Source organism: Mustela erminea, chromosome 14 (assembly GCF_009829155.1).
Source record: "Mustela erminea isolate mMusErm1 chromosome 14, mMusErm1.Pri, whole genome shotgun sequence".
In the NCBI taxonomy this organism is placed as follows: Eukaryota; Metazoa; Chordata; class Mammalia; order Carnivora; family Mustelidae; genus Mustela; species Mustela erminea.
Genome location: NC_045627.1, coordinates 41039348 through 41054384, shown reverse-complemented (window position 1 = coordinate 41054384; position 15037 = coordinate 41039348). Strand labels below are relative to the sequence as shown.

Genomic DNA, 15037 nt, shown 5'->3' with positions numbered 1-15037 from the left:
TAAGAACAAAGAAATTAGATTTGGCTGGGGTATAGCCAGCTGCACTTCTGTAATCTATTCTACAGAAACAAAATCACTGACCACAAGGATATAGACTCACGAAATTGTTAGTTAAAGAAAAAAAAAAAAACCCACCCTGATAACTACCTTTATGACCACCAACAGAAGAATGGTTGAATACGTGGGTATCTTCATTCTAAGGAATACTATGCAGCTAAAAATAATTAAGTTACCTCTATATCTATAGACCCATTTGTTATCAAGAAAGAATGAGGGGCACCTGGGTGGCTCAGTTGGTTAAGCAACTGCCTCAGGCTCTGGTTATGATCCCAGGGTTCTGGGATTAAGTCCCACTTTGGGCTCCAGGCTCAGTGGGGAGTCTGCTTCTCCCACTCTACTTGTGCTTTCTCTCACTCTGTCAAATAAATAAAGAAAATCTTAAAAAAAAAAAAAAGATTGAGGAGCAGCAGCTCTATTATATTCACTGTTTGTATAAACAAGCAAAAACATAATAGTCCCATATATGTGAGCACATATGAGCATGCTGAGTGTGGAGAAAGGGATAGAAGTTATATCCCGGCTGTATATCCTGGAAATCTCAGGAACCTAGGTGGGAAATAGGGAGGAGATGGGTGAGATCATAAAGTTTCTCTTTATATATCTTTGAGTGCTTTGCTGGTTGAAGGGAACGTGTTTCTTTCATAATTTTGTAATGCATCTTAAAATTTTTTAGAAGGAGTTGAGAACCAGATTATGAAGAGCCAAGTGTTTCATGTGGACAATGCAGAGCCTCTGAAGATTTCATGGAGATGGAGGCAAGGGAATGATGTGATCAAGAAAATTAACCTAGCAAGTGTATGTATAATGTATTAGAGGCAAGAGAGGCTGAGAAAGAACAATTAGAAGGTTCTTGTAGCAGCAGCTCAGTCAAGAGCTAATAAGGTACTGAACTATGATAGCTATAATATGTGAAGTGAGAAAGATTTAAAAAAAGGGAGCCCTAGCTGCTGCCTTGAGACATACGTACCTGAATAGTAGGAGAGGCGATCACAGGGTGGGGCGGGGCGGGGGGCAGGGCAGTGTTTTCCATTCACCTGTGTCAACTAACACATCTTGCACTTTGAAAATCTGAATAAATGGCTAGAAAACTATAGATATTTCTCTTCTCCAACCTCCTTGAACTTTCACTTATTTGGTATTTACAGAATATGGGTTCAAAATAATATTTTCATGAGATTTTTTTGTATCCCCCTTATTAAATTGAAAACATCTTAGGATATGAGAGCATAGAGAATACTTAACGTTACATACTTAATGTTATGTACAAATGTTCTTTTCTTCATTTGTTCCTTGAAGAAATAGCCCATCTGTGCCCCCTTGGAGTTACCATCCAGTGAAGGAGACAGCCTCTCAACAGGAAATCCTTAGTGTGGTAAGTGTTCTGAGAGAGGGTTACAGGAGCCCTAACTCAGTACCAGGTGGGAGGATGCAGGGAAGCGGTGTGTAAACTGAGATATTAAAAAAAAAAAAAAAAAAAAAAAAAAAAAAAAAAAAAAAGGCAGTAAGCCAGATGAAGAGAACAGAGGCCATTCCAGATAGAGGGAAAGGCATTAACAAAGTTTTGCAGGAGGGTGTAATAGGGTTCATTTGAGTGACCAGAAAGTAGCCACTGATTCCAGGAGCTCAGGTTGAAGGGAAGTAGGACACACACAAAGGCAGAAAGGACAAGAAAGGCAAATCAAACCTCAGAGACCTACCAGCCACGGGCTCAACTTGATCCTAAGAACAAGGAGAATCCAGGCTTTTGAGCAGAAGAGAAACATGGAGTGTTGTTGTTTTAAGATCTTCTGGTTTTGGCAGGGACTACAGGGAAACGGTGGGGGTGGGGGGCGTTGGGGGGGAAGGTTGGATGCTCACTGGTCGGGTTTCCCCATCAGGCTGGGAGCTGCGGTGGGGGGGCGGTGCTGAGTAGAACTCATCATATTCATACTTTTTGCCACCTCTGTTCAGTTCAGCAAGGCCTCAACTGTTCAGTAATTGAAATCTCCCCCTGCAGCCGCCAGGGTAAGGAAAGATACGGAAGGGAGCAAGGATCTTAAAATCTAACTGGGATTTTCCCCCATGGAAACTCCCCCCCATAGGTTAGTAAAAGCTCAGCAAGATTCCCCGAGACTGATGGACTGGAGATGCTGAGGATCTAAAGAAAAGAAGGGATAAGGATATGGGTGAAATGGGAGTGAGACAAGACCGATCTCCTTTCTCTACGTACCTCAGTCTCTTTATAAAACAGGGTATTATTCATGGTACTTCAGAGACTTGCTGTGAGGACCTAATTCATACACAGTTCTTAGGTACTATCTGGCATAAAGCAACACTCAAAAAGTGCTAACTTCTGTTCTTGTTCTTCCTGAAAGAGGTGGGACCCCATGATCACGAATATGCATTCCCTACTGTCTGAAGGGGACGACAGATCATATTCCAGAAAACATCTAAGATCTCCTGGGCCAGGCAGCTCTCGGGACTACCAGGCAATCAACGTTTGACGAAGTCTTAACGTGCGAGTTTGGGCCGAGGTTGTTAGTGCGCACGGGCTTGTGTTTCTGTGATTTAAAAGCCGTAAGGCAAAACGCCAAGGAGGGAAGAGGAGCCCCCACCGTCCTGCAGCGAGGGCGCGGGCCTGAGATCCAGCTGCCCGGCCAGCAGGGGAGGAGCCTTACGAGCTGGGGGCGGGCCGGAGCCGGGGAGGGGCGGGGCCGGCGCCGCAGCCGGGTCCACGGCCCCGCCCCCAGCGGAAGTGCCTCCGGGCCCGCTCCTCCCTCTCCAAGCCGGTTCTCCCGGCGGGTCCCCCGGCCGGTTCTCCCCAGCGCAATTCGGCTCCTAGAGGGAGTTCGGTTAGGGCCCCCAACGCTTGGTCGGAAGAGGAGGACCCGGGTCTGCGTATCTGGCTGTCTCGGGCTGTGCTCTGTCCCTCTCACTCCCCCGTCCTCCTTTTCATTCCTCTGTTACCAGCGCGGCCGCAGGCGCCGCAGGGAACCGCACAGGTAAAGAATCGGCTACTGAGGACGAAGGTGTAGGTGCCTCCCTGGCTGGACGGGCAAGGGAGAGGCTGACGGCACGTGCCCAGCTTTTTTCCAAAGCGATTGTATTCACAGTGGGGCTCGGGGTGGATGGACGCGGACCCTAGGAGCGCTGCATTGCACTGGGGAAGCAGAGGGGGCGGGACTGAAGCCCCCAGAGCTTGGGAGCCGGATCATTTGTGTCCCCGCGTCTTGCGCAGGCTCTGTTGTGCCTGGGAGGTGGTGAGTTGGTTGAGTCCGGGCTGCCGCTCCGGACGGTTATCCCCCACCCACTCTCCGCAGTGACTGGGGTCTGACAGTGCTCCTCCCGGACGCGCACAGTCTGAGGTTGGCAGAATGAAAATCAATAAAATCAATGCAAATGCAAAGAACACGAAACGTGTTGGATTGCTGCTGTTATTTGCGTTTGTTAAATTCTTTTATTTAAAAAAAAAGAACATTTTTTTTTTCTTGGAAAGGTGTCTTTGACTCGGATCAGGGCCTCGGAGAGGGACGCAAAAGGCCCCCCGGGTCTTCCCGCAGGGGACGGGGGCCTGTCCACGGACCCAAACGGCTCAAACTTCCCGAAGCGGCAGTGCTCGGTCCAGCGACGGGAGTGGATCCCCCAGTGCGCTCGGCTTCCGTATAAGGATTTCCCCCGCGCCTCATTGTCCGCACTTTAGGGAGATGCACCCCCTCCTCCATCCGCATTTCCCCCGTTCACCACCCCCACGCCACGGGGGCCATGCCTCCTCCCCTCCCCCCGAGCTCTCCCCGGCGCTTTAAATAATGATATTTGCATGCAGGGAGCGATTCATAAATATGTCAGGGCCGGTGAAATATAGGCAACATTTCAAACTTTCTATTTAAAAAACATGAATTATGGCCGCGGAAAATGTGTTCCCATTTAAAGGCGATACGAAGTATTTGGTGTCTCGTCCCCGGGCCCATCCATCACGCAGACAATAAAGAGAGTTTTTCGCCCTGACACCCGCGATTTATGGGCGCCCTTCTCTGCCCTCATCACTCACCCGCCGCGGCCGGCCCGGCGACAGGCCCCGCGGAGAGACCGGCAGCCGCCCCCCATCCCCGCGCCGGCCCGCGCGCGCACTTTGCGCCCTAGCCAGCCGCCCAAGTCTGCCGCTCCCAGGGGGGAAGCGCCAGCTCCAGGGAGTTGGGAGTTCGGCGGTGATGGTCTACACAGCCGAGCAGGAGCTGAAAGCACACTCTTCTCTCACCTCGGTGCAAGCTTCTCTTAGGGGCTGGGACTGAGCGCGCCTAGAAGCGGCCTTGCGGGCCGGCTCAGCGTCCCAGCCTCGCCAGCCAACCGCGGCGCCGCGCTTGTGAGTTTCCAGCGCAGACTGCGGAAGGTTATTTATGCGCGAGTTCGAGGTGAGGGGAGAGGACTGGGCTGGGGTCTCCCCAAGCCGATTTCTAGGCATTCCACCCCCGGGGAGGCGAGCTAGTCCTCAGCTTTCTTGAGCCCTGCAGGGCGGACGCTTCTGGGCAAAGCTCTTTCTGCAACTTTCACAAAGCTTCCTTCTCTCTGGTGCGATCCCCACAAACACATCCTGGGCGTCCGCCACACATTGGAAACTATTTTTACGGACTGGGGCCGAGGAGTTGGCGAGAAGTAAGGAAGAGGAGGCGCCTTCCCTAGTGTTTCGTCTAGGGCCAGGCTCGGCCGCCCCAAGCTTTCTTCGCCCACCACCCCCACCTTGCACGCTCACAGACCAGCGCGCCGTCCTAAGTCGCCACCGAATCACTGTGGCAAAGTTGCGTCGAAGAAAGTTTGGGCTTCATTTGCCGCGGAATTTGCTTTCAGTTTTCGCCGCGGGCGGACTCGGCGGGGCAGGTTCCCGAAGCACCACCAGAAGTGGGGGCTGCCGGGCACTGCCGGGCAGCCAGGGGCCGCTCCCGGCCTGAGGGCGCTGATAGTCCAGCTTCCTTTGGAGGCCGGACCTACAGCCACACAATCACCAGGAGCCACCTCGCGTCCCGTACTGGGCCGATGAGTCGGCGTACTCTCCAACCGGGAGCCGTTTCCTGCCGGATGCCTGCAAGCTCAATTTATTCGGATACAGGCAGCGCAAACCGCAGAGAAATCCCGTCGATTCTAAAAATGACAAGGTTGAATTTATTAGATCAAGATTCATGTGTAAGTGCAGGGAGATGAACATTATACAAACAGCTCCACGTCCAGTGTGAACGGAAGATCGCTTCCTGTTTCAGGGAGATGTAATATAATATTTGAATATTTAGATCTATAGAGGGATATAAAATATTATTAAATTCTTGGTGTGTGTTCATACAGTTAAGTTGGAAAAATTCTAGAACAAGTTCTTTTTTCTTTTTTTTAAACAGCTCCTGCTTGAGTGCAATTCGGACTCGAGATAGCCTTGTGTCCAAATAACCACACAGCGAATATTTCCTATAACCACAGTGAATTTTGCTAGGTTGAAGGGTGCACCATGTATACCTCTTTAAATAATCTGCGGCGTGGGAGAGGCGAAATAAATACATTTAAGAAGAGCAGTCACACAGATAATTGAACTGCATCGCTACAATATTTCCGGGTATGGAAATAAATATTACTACCAGGTCAGCTGTGTAAGGTGTGCACAATTAGGGGGGCTTTCGAGAACCCGGGGTGGGAGCCACGGGTCCTGCAGCTCTGGACACCGAGCATGCTGAGATAGGCTGTATTCGATAACCTCGACCTCAGACCACGCTGTGACAACTGGAAGAGGCTCGGCCCAGATGCCCAACACTGTCTTCCCTGAGGTTCTCCCAGATGCAAGCCCGGAGAGGGAGACTTAACCAGGTGCTGAAAGTGCCATTTAGGGTAACAGGACCTAGGGTCATGCCCGCAGATTTTTCCCCCTAAGCTACTTCAACGACCCCACAATCCCAGCTCCACCGGGTTCAGGTAGTGGCCATTTGGGCCTATCAATCCGGAGCAATAGCGCGGAAAAGGACGGGTTGCGCTTGGCTCCGAGGTGTCTCCAAACGCAAAGCTGGAGGACACCGGAGAAGGCCATGATTTCTCCTCCGTGCCGAATCTGGGCCCCACCCGGCCCGGGGAGCACCCGTTTGAAGGCATAGAAGTGATTATCTGACTACATTTACTTATTAGGTGTTAGGCACCCCCTCACATCCTCAATGTTGAAGCCCAGATGCCCCGAGGGTCTCCTCCACATATTTGCAAAGCTCAGGCAGCACCAAGAGCAAGATCGGCGCCGTTGCAGCTGTGAAACTCCAAGGCCAAATACTTATTCCGAATAGGGCGCTTGCAACCGTCCAAGCATCACATTGCTGTGGTCCTTTCTTCTCACCCCTCCAAACGCCCCCAACCCTTAAAACAGTCGCAGAGCTTCTGAGGGCCCCTGCCTGGGTACAAATCAGACAGGACTTTGTCAGGAGTTCCTGGGAATTGCACACACTCCTGAGGCAGCCTTGACGCGTAGAAATAACCCGGGCCCTGAGAATGCCCTGCTTCACAAAGCGTGATTGCGCCGAAGTGGTATATACGGTATACCGAGAAGAGGGAGACAGAATAGGAAATATTCCCCGTTTCCCCCGTCAAGGAAAAGGGGGAAAGGAAGAGGAGGAAAATAAATAAATAAATAAATAAATAAATAAATAAATAAATAAATAAATAGTCTAGAAAGAAGCGGGTGAGAAAACAAAAAAGAGAAGGGGTTGGGGGGTGGAAAGTCAGGACAGGCGAGCCAAAAAGAGTACAGGCCGTGGCGAGGCGCTGGGACCAGGCCGGACCGTGGCTCCGGCAGGCCCGGTGCCACCGGAGAAGAGGTGAGGGCCGCCCGAGACCGTCCCTCACCAGCCCTGCGAATCTGGGCCCGGCTCCCAGTCCGGAGGGGCGGGCCTGGGACCAGCGGCCTCCGCCAGCTCCTACTCTCCCCCCTCCCGGGGGACTACAAGGCGGGGCGGGACCGCGGTGGGGAGGCCCCCAGGGGCGCGCGCCAGTCCCGGACTGTTTGGGCGCTCTGGGCCAGGCTTTCCAGCTCGCCAGGCCTGACCTGTCAGGCGGATTATCTTCGAGGGAGATTAATAGGGGAGGCGGGCTGCAATAATAATCGTTTTGTTTGATGTGACAACTCTGATAGGCGTTGATTTACTTACAAACTGATAGGCTTTTAATTGAGCGCCTCCGCCGAGCCCGAGATGAAAGGGAAGCGGCGGTGAAAGGCGGCCCGCCTGCCCTCCGGCCTCAATACTGATTAGCCATCTCGACAGTGAATAGTTCAAGGCATTTTCAAACTTTTTTCCTCAGCTCTCTCGCCTTCCTTCTCCTCCCACCCCCTCCTCAAATATCTGCCATGCCCACTCCTTTTTTAGAGAAAACAAATCATTTACACTGTGTGCAAATAAAATCCGCAGGACATCCACGCCAACCGCCGCTGGGGTTGGAGGCTTTAGGCCTAGTGCGGAGTAATTAATAACTCCCCCACCCGCAAGGCCTGCAAGGCCTTCAGGGATTTGGCCTCCCGGGCGAGGTGCGCAGGCTCGCAAGCTGGCGCCTCCCGAAAGCCGGGGACGTGCAGGCCCCCAGGCGCCCCCATGCGCTCGGACCTTCCGAGTTGGGGTTTGCAAAGAGCGAACGCATGCGGACCACGACCCGCTCGCGCGCGCCGCACCGCGCAGGCCTGCGAGCGTGTGCAGCCACACCGAGGCACGCCCATTCTGGGGCACGCGGGGCCCACTCTCTGGTTCCCCCGGGCTTTAGGTGCTAGGGTTACCACCCCTGAACCGCCCGATGTGAAGAGAAAGCTGCTGGAATTCCAGGAGAGGGAAAGAACTGAGCCTGGAGACTGGGCTCTGACGGGGCCGGGGCGGGGAGGGGGGCTGCAAAAGAAGACGCCCGCTATCACCTCCACTTCTGGCCGCCGCTCCCAGCATTCAGTGTCCAGGCCTCGCGTGGAGTCTGCGGCGACGCGCGACCCACGGCTGGGCTCGCGGAGCAGGGAGCTCCACAGTTGATCCGGGCCGGCACCTCGACAGCCGCGCGCTCAATGACACAGACACTAACATACCCGCAGGGTACAGGCGGCCTCCCCCACGCGCTGCCCTGCAGAGACAGCTTAGGACTGTCCTGCCCTCAGAAACGGGCATCTGAGACTCGCTCCCCAAAGATTATTCGGACAACCTTCACAACCTCGGGTGTGGCCTCACCACCGTCTCACGGACTCACCTTCCTCACCTCCGCACAGGCAGATACCAAATCCCCTTGACCGCAGGTGTGTTCTTAACACCTATACACACGCAGGCACGCACACCGACGAAGAGCAGCCCAAAATACTCACTTCCCTCTTCTCCAAATTATTTTTAGTCAAGTTACAATCTCATCAAGTTTACCAACCTAAAGAATCAAGGGATAAGATTAAAACACAGGAAAAGAATGCCTATGAGAAAATTCTAAAACTCACCCCAGAAAGTTCTCGGTACCTGTGTGGAGTGGAAGAGAGACAAAAAAGGCGGGGGGAGGGCACGGGGTGGTGAGAGAGGAGAGGGCGAGCCTGCGGAGGGCAGGTCCCAGACTCGGCCCCCGCGGTACGGGGCTCAGCGCCGAAGGAAACCGGGTCGCCAGACCCGGCCCTGCCCCCCGCGCGGGTACAGACTGGCTCCTGGCTCCCCGCGCTCCCTGCCCTACCATTTATCAAAGGACTTGACAACAAAAGAAGAGCTGGGGCGGAAAAGTGGGGGAGGGGAAATTCAAAGTCGTCCAAGTCCTTCCGAGGAAGGGGTTGTGTCCTCCTCTTGCCCCCTTCCCGTTTCTGCGAGTTTCTGGAGGCGACCTCCGAACTCGCTCCGGACGCTGCCAAAGCCCTGACAACTCACACAGCGGCGCAGACGTCCGTACACACTTGTGCACCCAGCTTCAGGTACACAGAGGCAGGCACAGCGCCTCCCCTCTTCCTTCCAACCCGCCAGAGTGACGGTGCAAATCGAGGGGAACGCGGCAGTCCCGCTCCGCTTCCCTGGAAGACCCAAGTGCCTACAGGCAGCCGCCCCCTCCCGCTCTCTCTTCTTTCCCTCTGCTTTCTCCACGCAGGTCAGTCCCGGCTTGGCGTTCCCATGAATTCGAGTGAGCAGCACAGAGTAACCCCGGCTACCCAGCCTGCGGGGATACAGCAGGGTCGGAGAGGTTTGGAGAGGGGATCTGACTCCGCTGGAGATGTCTCCACCGTACACCCATGGCCAGGCCTCTTCGCAGCCTCTCAGCCCTAGCCGCGATCCGAAGGGAGGTCAAAGGCTTAAGTCGGGGAGGAGGTACCCCACCATTGACCTTCAGGACTCAAAACTGCGTTGTGGTGTGCCTGTCAGAATGAAGTCTGTGTTTGGGGTCGGGGCACTACGAAGGGTGGGGTCCGCGGCAGGCTGGCAGCCTGACATCCTCATGCTCCCGAGGGACTATCCTGGGGACAAAAATATTTCCCATCTTAGACGTCGCCGCCGCCCGTCTTAGGTACCCGGGGCAGCTCCTCCCACCGCGGCCCCAAAGGACCGAAGTCCCAGAAGTAGAAAGGTGTAAGGGGAGAGGCGCACACCTCAGGCCTGAGCAGCCCTCTCAGCGCCCTGGGCACACCTGCGCGCTTTACTCTCACTATTCATTTTCCTGACACCGAAAGCCTCTTCTCCTCTCTTTCATTCTTTTTCTTAGAGCCACCCCCCACCCCATCCCAGGAGGCTGCTCCTCTTTCCCCCTCCGCTGGTTCCCCCTTGGTCTCTTCCTTACTCTCCATCTCTCTCTTCCTCACTCTTTTTCCTTCAAGTCGCACCCGCCTTGTAATCAGCAACAAAAGCTGACATAAATCACGGGCGGATTGACAAGAGCTGACAAATAACTGATTGATTGCGGTCGAGGAACATTGACAATTGATGGAGGGGTGGAGATGCCCAAAGAACTGAAGAGAGGGGGAGAGGAGGAGAGAGGGTAGCAGGGGAGAGTAAGAATGGGGGGGCGGGGAGTGGAGGAGAAGACTGAGTGTGAAACAGAGGAAACATGTGACCCCCGCTCCAGCCCCAATCTGCGCGTCCCCGGGAGTCACGTGGCTGGGAAGGGCTGGGAGCCCCGCGCACAGCCGGGAGAACAGCCGCCGCCGCCTCCGCTGCCCACCTAGCTTCTGGTTTCTCCGCTGCCGAATCTCGGGGAATCAAAGCGGGCGGGCGCACTTCCTCCGTCACCCTCTCCGCACCTTTCCTTACCCTGGCGGCCGCGCCGCGAGAGATTTCAATTACTGAGCGAGACAATATTTGGTGTGTGGGTCCCCTGTGCGCCCCTGGAGGTGAAAGTCCGGCCGTTGTCCAGACTCCCGCCATTGCTCCTTCTGGTCATCCCTTCAATCTGATCCTCATACGCACCCTCCTGCAAAAAAAGGTTTCAGTTTATTTTCGAGCCACGGAAAGGAAGGACGACGAGGAAGAAAAAAGAGGGAGGCGGCACATAGCAAACGCAGAATAAATGTCCAGCTCGTCCTCGGAGCGAAATCGAGGGAGGGGACACGCGGGAGGGGGGCGGTGAAGAAGGAGCTGCCCATTAAAACCGGCGCTGAGAGTCCTGGCGGCGGCGGCGGCGGCGGCGCGGGACGCGTCACATCCCCTTGACCCTCCAATCACCTCGGGCTCCCATTTGATTGGAAGGCGGCAAAGGCTTTAATCTCCCCCTCGGTGCAGCTGCTTTTGAAGTGAGTTTCCTCGCCAGAGCCCCGGCTGGACAGGCAGCGGCTCACATCGCCAAGCGCAGCGCCAGCGCCGGGTCGCGAGTGCGCAGCGCAGGGCACAGCCCGAGGCGGACACGGCGAGCCACCCGGCACTCCCACAGTCCGACCGGCTCCTCCCGCTCGGCCACGGCACCGCTGCTGGCCACCCAGGATTATTCGCTTCTGGCTCCAGGCGCCGAGAAGGCGCGCTGGGTGCCCGTGGCCGCCGCGCCAGCTCCTCCTCCTCCTACTGCTTCTGCTTTCCCGGCGAGCGCGCAGCCCGGAGCCCGCCCCACGCCTCACGGAGCCCTCCCCCCGCTGCTCCCATGCGTGCGGGTGGGTCATGAGCACAGCGCCCTCGCTTTCTGCCCTAAGAAGCAGTAAGCACAGCGGCGGCGGCGGCGGAGGCGGCGGCGGCAGCAGTGCGGACCCTGCCTGGACCAGCGCGCTCTCTGGAAATAGCTCCAGCCCCGGCCAAGGCTCGTCCCCGGCCGGCAGCACCAAGCCTTTTGTGCACGCTGTGCCCCCCTCTGACCCTCTCCGCCAGGCTAACCGCCTGCCCATCAAGGTGCTGAAGATGCTGACGGCACGGACTGGCCACATTTTGCACCCCGAGTACCTGCAGCCCCTGCCTTCTACTCCCGTTAGCCCCATCGAGGTAAGGACCCTCTCCCGGGATCGCGCTGGGACCACAGCCCTGGCTGCCGCTCCACGGGATTTCTTTCTCTCGGGATCGGGGGTGGGGGGTGGGGTGGGGGGTGGTCAGAGTGATTCAGCTCCGGGATGGGGGAGAGCATAGTGCTCCCAAATCGTAAAAACTAGGGCGGAAAGGGGGTAGGAGGTAGAATGGGGTGTGAATGCTAAGGGACAAAGCAACCAAAACTTATTTCTCTCTTTGGTATTAAAGCCCCAACCCCGACCCAGGCCCCCTCACTTTCGGCCCGGAAGACGGGCGGAAGTCCGAAATGCGGTTCCAAAGTCGCAGTCTTAAGGTTCCCCAGAAGCTGGTATCTGTACACAGCCTCTAAGGCGCCAACTGCCCAAGCCCTTACTCTGAAGAATTGGGGATATATATAAGTGGTGTGTGTGTGTGTGTGTGTGTGTGTGTGTGTAGTTCGGGGTCTAGGAGTCAGAAACAAAAACATTTAGTGAGTATTTTTAAATACACAGCGTTTAGAGAGGTCAGGAAATAACATTGATTTGGTGGGATAAGAGGGAGGCAGCGGCCTTTCTCAAGGGCGAGTCTGTGTGTCTGTCTGTCTGTTCGTCCGTCTGGGGGGGAGGTGAAGTCGTGCTGTCTAGAATTGCCCCTAGAGCTGGGAGGGTCTTCACTGGCGGTTGCGGAAGGGCGTTTGATCCCTAGAAGCCAGGATTCTAAAGGGTTTCCCCTTCTTTCTCTTTGTGCCACCCCCAACCCCACGTCTGACCCCGCAGCTTGATGCCAAGAAGAGCCCGCTGGCGCTGTTGGCGCAAACATGCTCACAGATCGGGAAGCCCGACCCCTCGCCCTCTTCCAAACTCTCCTCTGTCGCCTCCAATGGGGGCGGCGCGGGCGGTGCCGGCAGCGGCACCGGGGGCGACAAGGACGCAAAGTCTGGCCCCCTCAAGCTGAGCGACATCGGCGTGGAGGACAAGTCGAGTTTCAAGCCGTACTCCAAACCCGGCTCGGATAAGAAGGAGCCGGGAGGCGGCGGCGGCGGAGGCGGTGGTGGCGGGGGCGGCGGCGGGGGGGTTTCAGCAGAGAAGTCCGGATTCCGGGTACCGAGCGCCACCTGCCAGCCATTCACGCCCAGGACAGGCAGCCCAAGTTCCAGCGCCTCGGCCTGCTCGCCAGGAGGCATGCTGCCTTCGGCCGGGGGCGGCCCGGAGGGCAAGGACGACAAGAAGGATCCCGACGTGGGCGGCGGCGGTGGCAGCAGCAAGGGTTCCGGGGGCACCTCGGCCGAAGGGGGACCCACGGGGTTGGCGCACGGCCGGATTAGCTGCGGCGGAGGGATTAATGTGGACGTTAACCAGCACCCAGATGGGGGCCCCGGGGGCAAGGCTCTAGGCTCAGACTGCGGCGGCTCATCCGGCTCCAGCTCCGGTTCGGGCCCCAGCGCGCCCACCTCCTCCTCGGTACTGGGCTCTGGGCTGGTGGCCCCGGTATCGCCCTACAAGCCGGGCCAGACAGTGTTCCCTCTGCCTCCGGCGGGCATGACCTACCCAGGCAGCCTGGCTGGGGCCTACGCGGGCTACCCGCCCCAATTCCTGCCACACGGCGTGGCACTTGACCCTACCAAGCCGGGCAGCCTGGTGGGGGCACAACTGGCGGCGGCCGCGGCGGGCTCTCTGGGCTGCAGTAAGCCGGCCGGCTCCAGCCCCTTGGCCGGGGCGTCGCCGCCATCCGTGATGACAGCCAGCTTGTGCCGGGACCCGTACTGCCTCAGCTACCATTGCGCCAGCCACCTGGCAGGGGCGGCGGCAGCCAGCGCTTCGTGCGCTCACGATCCGGCCGCGGCGGCCGCGGCGCTCAAGTCAGGATACCCGCTGGTGTACCCTACGCACCCGCTGCACGGCGTACACTCATCGCTAACAGCTGCCGCCGCTGCCGGCGCCACGCCGCCCTCCCTGGCCGGCCACCCCCTCTACCCCTACGGCTTCATGCTCCCTAACGACCCGCTCCCCCACATCTGCAACTGGGTGTCGGCCAACGGGCCCTGCGACAAGCGCTTCGCCACTTCCGAAGAGCTGCTGAGCCACTTGCGGACCCATACGGCCTTCCCCGGGACAGACAAACTGCTGTCGGGCTACCCCAGCTCATCGTCCCTGGCCAGCGCCGCAGCGGCCGCCATGGCTTGCCACATGCACATCCCCACGTCGGGCGCTCCGGGCAGTCCCGGGACGCTGGCGCTGCGCAGCCCCCACCACGCGCTGGGACTCAGCAGCCGCTACCACCCCTACTCCAAGAGCCCGCTCCCGACACCCGGCGCTCCTGTGCCTGTGCCCGCCGCCACCGGACCCTACTACTCCCCCTACGCCCTCTACGGACAGAGACTGACCACGGCCTCGGCGCTGGGGTATCAGTGAGGGCGGTGGGGAGGGCTATCGAGGGAGAGAGAGGAGAAGAGGGGAGGGAGGAGCCGAGGGAGGGGTGGAATCAGGGCAGAGGCTACTGTCACTCGCGCGTGGGGATGACCCGGGCCAGGAAAGGAAAAATATATATACCGTATCTATCTACCCAAAACAGCGACCGAGACCCGGTGGGAAACTCCCCTTTCCACCACCTCTCACCTCCCCACCCACCCAAACTTTATAAAAGTTGAAAAAATATCATTTGACTTTTTATAGAAAAAGAAGGAAAAATTAATTGAGAAAGTGTTCATCTGAGGACTGCATCGGTGGACACTGGTATTTATTTATGTTAGCTCCAAGCGGACCCGTGGTTCAAAAGTGCATTATTTAGTTTGAGCTCCGTAGGTAAAAAGGAGGAGGGTTAAAAAAAAAAAAAAATTAAATCTTGAGGGTAAAAATGTGGAAAACAAACCTTCCCGTCCCTTGTAGATTATAAATAAATACAAAACCGCCACAGAACTAGAGGTCTTCTCTTTAATGTTACTTTAAAATTGCTATTATTGTATTGTACGTTCTTATTTAATGTCTGATTGAAACACAAATTTACATGCATGTTTGTTACAAAAAAATGAAAAAACAAAACAAAACAAGTCACAATTTGTCAGCTCTGATTTCAAATTGCAATTATTTTTAAGGTGTATACCATCGAAAGAGAATGGGTATTTTTTTGTATGTATTCTGGAAGAAAACAAAAAAAAAAAGGAAAAACAATTTTATTCCAAAACCTCATTTGCCTTATTTTGTTCTTTAAAAGGAACACAACTATTTTTAATTTTTAAGTCCACCCGCTGAGAAGGGGACAAGTAAGGTTTACGTCATGTACTAAAATAATAGACAATGTATCGCTTTAAAGATTAAAATTCCGTATATTTGATGTATTAAAAGGTTTTACTTCTTCTTCTTATCTTTTTTATTTTTTGGTTAAAGAGAAAGGAAGAGCATGGCAGTTTCGGCCGCAGTGGGTTCCCTGGGCCTCACGGCTACTCCTACTTCCCAGTACCGTGGCTGCATTTCCTATTGTTTTTGTTGTGATTTTTCAGGAAGAAGCAAAGGGCTGACCAGTCGTGGGGTTGGCCTTGGGGAAAATATTTTTAAACAGGGGATTTCACAATTTGTAGACAGTGTCCTGAGCAATCGCTCATTTAG

At 55.6% G+C, this 15037-nt stretch overlaps 1 protein-coding gene and 1 long non-coding RNA gene across 2 annotated transcripts; one reads left to right on the top strand and one right to left on the bottom strand.

Moving 5' to 3' along the window:
• Window positions 1-2841: 2841 nt before the first annotated feature.
• On the bottom strand, window positions 2842-10481 carry LOC116572996. Its single transcript, XR_004278562.1, has 3 exons — window positions 8523-10481; window positions 8269-8436; window positions 2842-5172 (listed from the first exon to the last, which is right to left on the bottom strand). It is a non-coding gene; the product is annotated as an uncharacterized LOC116572996 (long non-coding RNA).
• Window positions 10482-10639: 158 nt separating this feature from the next.
• ZNF503 (zinc finger protein 503) lies at window positions 10640-14592 on the top strand. The gene is made up of 2 exons (XM_032312573.1): window positions 10640-11435; window positions 12212-14592. The coding sequence occupies exons 1-2, from the start codon at window positions 11121-11123 to the stop codon at window positions 13844-13846; spliced, it is 1950 nt and encodes a 649-aa protein (XP_032168464.1). The 5' UTR covers window positions 10640-11120; the 3' UTR covers window positions 13847-14592.
• The last annotated feature ends 445 nt before the right edge of the window (window positions 14593-15037 follow it).